At 39.3% G+C, this 3,205-nt stretch overlaps 1 protein-coding gene across 1 annotated transcript in view; it reads right to left on the bottom strand.

Annotated features, from left to right (window-relative positions):
• Positions 1–3,205, bottom strand: part of Upf3a (UPF3A regulator of nonsense mediated mRNA decay) — a 22,835-nt gene that overhangs the window by 18,876 nt on the left and 754 nt on the right. Inside the window, exon 3 of the mRNA XM_033760986.1 lies at positions 2,125–2,304. Coding sequence (XP_033616877.1) covers positions 2,125–2,304 — 180 coding nt within the window. The remainder of the gene's footprint in view (positions 1–2,124; positions 2,305–3,205) is intronic.

Raw genomic sequence — 3,205 nt, 5'->3', positions numbered from 1 at the left:
AAAAAAAAAAAAAAAAAAAAAGGAATGAGGAGGAAACAGGGCTCTAGGAAAATAGGGCAAGGACAGTGTCAGCTCCCTGCTACACCTATAATGCCAGGTATATGGTATGTAAGTATTAAATAGCATATTCCCTGGTTTCAAAACTTATTACAAAACTACAGTAATCAGGGCCAGGGATGTAGGTCAGCAAGTGCAAGGGCCTGAGTTCAACTCCTAGAACCAAAAAGAAAGACAGGCAGACAGAAAGACAGACAGACAGACAGACAGAAAGCAAGCAACAGTATCAAAACAGTGAAGTACTGGCATTAAGACAGACATATACCCTAATGCAATATGACAGCATTCCCAGAAAAATCCTTGGATATATGACCAGATGATTTTTTGACAAGGGTGTCAAGATAACTCAATGGAGAAAGGGCAGACCCTTCAACAAATGATGCTGCAAAAACTAGACATGCACATGCAAAAGAATGAAACCAACACCATACACAAACATTGATTCAAAAGGGATCAAACATAAACATGAGGTCTAAAACTATAAAGTATTTAGAATAAAAGAGGAAAGGCTCTGTAACATAGAATTTGGCAATGAGTTGTCAGACATGATACCAAAAGCACAGGCTTCTACAATAAAAATACATAAAGTGGACTATATTGAAATGAAAAACTTCCACACATCAAAGAACACAATCAAGAGTTCAAAAGCAATCTACAAAATGAAATATTCTCAAATCCGACCTCTGCTAAGAGGTCACCAGAATACAGAGAATTCCTACAACTCAATAGCAACAAAATAAACCCAGTTAAGAAATGGACAGAGAACTTAAATAGGTATTTCTCAAAAGATGATCTACAGCAAACAAGTACATAAGGAGGGGCTCAAAATCAATAATCATTAGAGAAAAGCAAATTTAAACCACAATAAGTTATTGTCAAACCCACATACCATAAATAAAATAACAAAAAGAAAATAGTAACAAGTGTTGGAGAGAATGTGGAAGAGTTGGACTACTTGTGCACTACTGGTAAGAATGTTTTATACATGCAAAATGGTAGAGGCTAATATGAGAAACAGTATGGTGGTTTCTCAAAAAATTAAAAACAGAATTATTATATTTCCCACCAATCCTACCTCTGGGTATAAATCCAAATGAACTAAAAGTTCATTCTCAAAGACATATTTGTACATCCATGTTTACAGAGGCAGTATTCACAAAAGCTAAGACTTGGAAGAAAGTGTTCAATGACAGATGAATGGACCAGCAAAATATGGTTTATCCATATGATAGACTATGCCCTAAAAATGAAATTCTATAAATGCTACAACATGGATGAGCCTTGAGAACACTGGCACAAGGTGAATATACTTAACATCTCTGAACCGCACACTTCAAAAAGGAAACAATGGTAGATTTTGTTAATACAGTACTGAGCAATTAACACAAATGTCTAGTTCAAGTGTTAAACTTGCTGTTACTCAGAGAAACTATATCTTGGCCGTTAGCTTATTCATTCTAACAACCTTCTCTAGTTTGTTATCCTTTGGTGGAGCAGGAAGATCAGTGATCAGTATCGGGGGATGGGGCTAGAGGCTGGCTGCTGGGTGCCAGAAAGCAACGTGCTGTATAAATGGTTTAGACTCGACCATAAGGACAGTCTGACGAGAAGGGACAAAGAGCATATATCAGAAGCAGATCCCAGAAAGTAAAGGAAGTGGAGCCCAATGCTTAAACCAGCAAGGACTGAGGCTGGCGATTTCAACTAACTCCCTCTCCCATGGCATCGTCAAGAAATATACAATGACAAAGAAGACTTCTTAAGTGTATAATACATTTACATGTTAGACAATTTCTATCATCTGCGGGTAAAATCATCCATGGAATACAAAATGTAGAGTTTAAAAATTTCACTCCAACAATAATACAATTATGTCATTATCACAAAGTGCTTATGGAATTATAATTTATAATGTTAATTTTAACATGAATACATGATATAGAAATAATTGAAACGTGTACCTTTAGATTCTGAAAATAATAAAACTCACAAATATTCCAGCTAAATTCCATTAAGAAGGTATTCTTAGAGACAGTAATCAAAGAGTTTAACAACCAATGAGCCAACCTTTACTGCTCATGAAGACATATCCATCAAAACGATCTCTAAAGAGAAGAATGTCATCAGGATTCCTAAAATTAATGTATGCTCTTGAGTAGAGATGAGGATAAAGGCTGAAATACAAGATAACAATAAAAAATGTTGAAAACTGTAAGACTCTTTTACTTTTTCCCCACCTTTCTTTTTAGGACAAAACAAGCTACTTCAGAAAAAAAAAACATCTTTATAGCAAATAATCTCAATTATAACAACTTGGATATTTTGCAGGGAAAAAAACATAAAAAAAAATAAAAACATAAGTCATTAACCGAGGTCTTTAAATTACTTGGGAGAGACAATTTGGGTCAGCTTATTATACAGGGCTAAAGTTCCGGTCCTAATAAATGGAAAACAAAGGTAAGGTTATGCAAAAATCGTACGGGCGGCCTCAAATCTGGAACTCGCCTGGTTTGGACCTAGACGTGGCAAACGATGTTCCCTTGGGACTGAAGGGACTTCTGTATTCGTGTAGCACCCTGCCTGAGGTCTGCAGAAGAGGCCAGTTCAGTCACCACTGGGACAGGACTCAGAGGTGAGGAGCAGCAGCGAGCAGCAAGGCAGTCAGTGAACTGTGGACTGAGAGCTACCAGAGGTACAACCCAACCCACACCTGTCCTCACTGTTTCAGGTTTCTAACCATCTGCCACTCAAAAGCCACCTGTATTATTAACCATATCTATGTTTAATAGCTAGTAATATTTTCCTCTGACTGGAGTTATTTCAAAGGACAGTTTCTATGGCTACCACAAATTATATTTAAAAAGAAATATCGCTCAAGTCCCTGAGTTCTAGCTGATACGTCTCGGGTCGCTGTCCGCCGGCCGGTTCTGCTGGGTCTGGAGGAGCGGGACACGGCTGTAGGAGGCGACTCCTGGGCCTTCCCTGGCAAGCCCCGCTGGGACGCGCGCGTCCTCTGGTCCTACAAACTGGACCTGCATGCAGGAGGCTCACGACACCTCGGTATAAAGGCCGGGACCTGCTCGGGACGGGGTCGCCACCGCTTCCCGCCCGCCCTGACCCAAGAGACCCTCACCTGCAGTCGGCGCCC

This window comes from Fukomys damarensis, unplaced genomic scaffold (assembly GCF_012274545.1).
Source record: "Fukomys damarensis isolate Sample0158 unplaced genomic scaffold, DMR_v1.0_HiC HiC_scaffold_6, whole genome shotgun sequence".
NCBI lineage: Eukaryota > Metazoa > Chordata > Mammalia > Rodentia > Bathyergidae > Fukomys > Fukomys damarensis.
The sequence above is the reverse complement of the archived record's forward strand: the minus strand, read 5'-3'. Positions and strand labels throughout refer to the sequence as shown.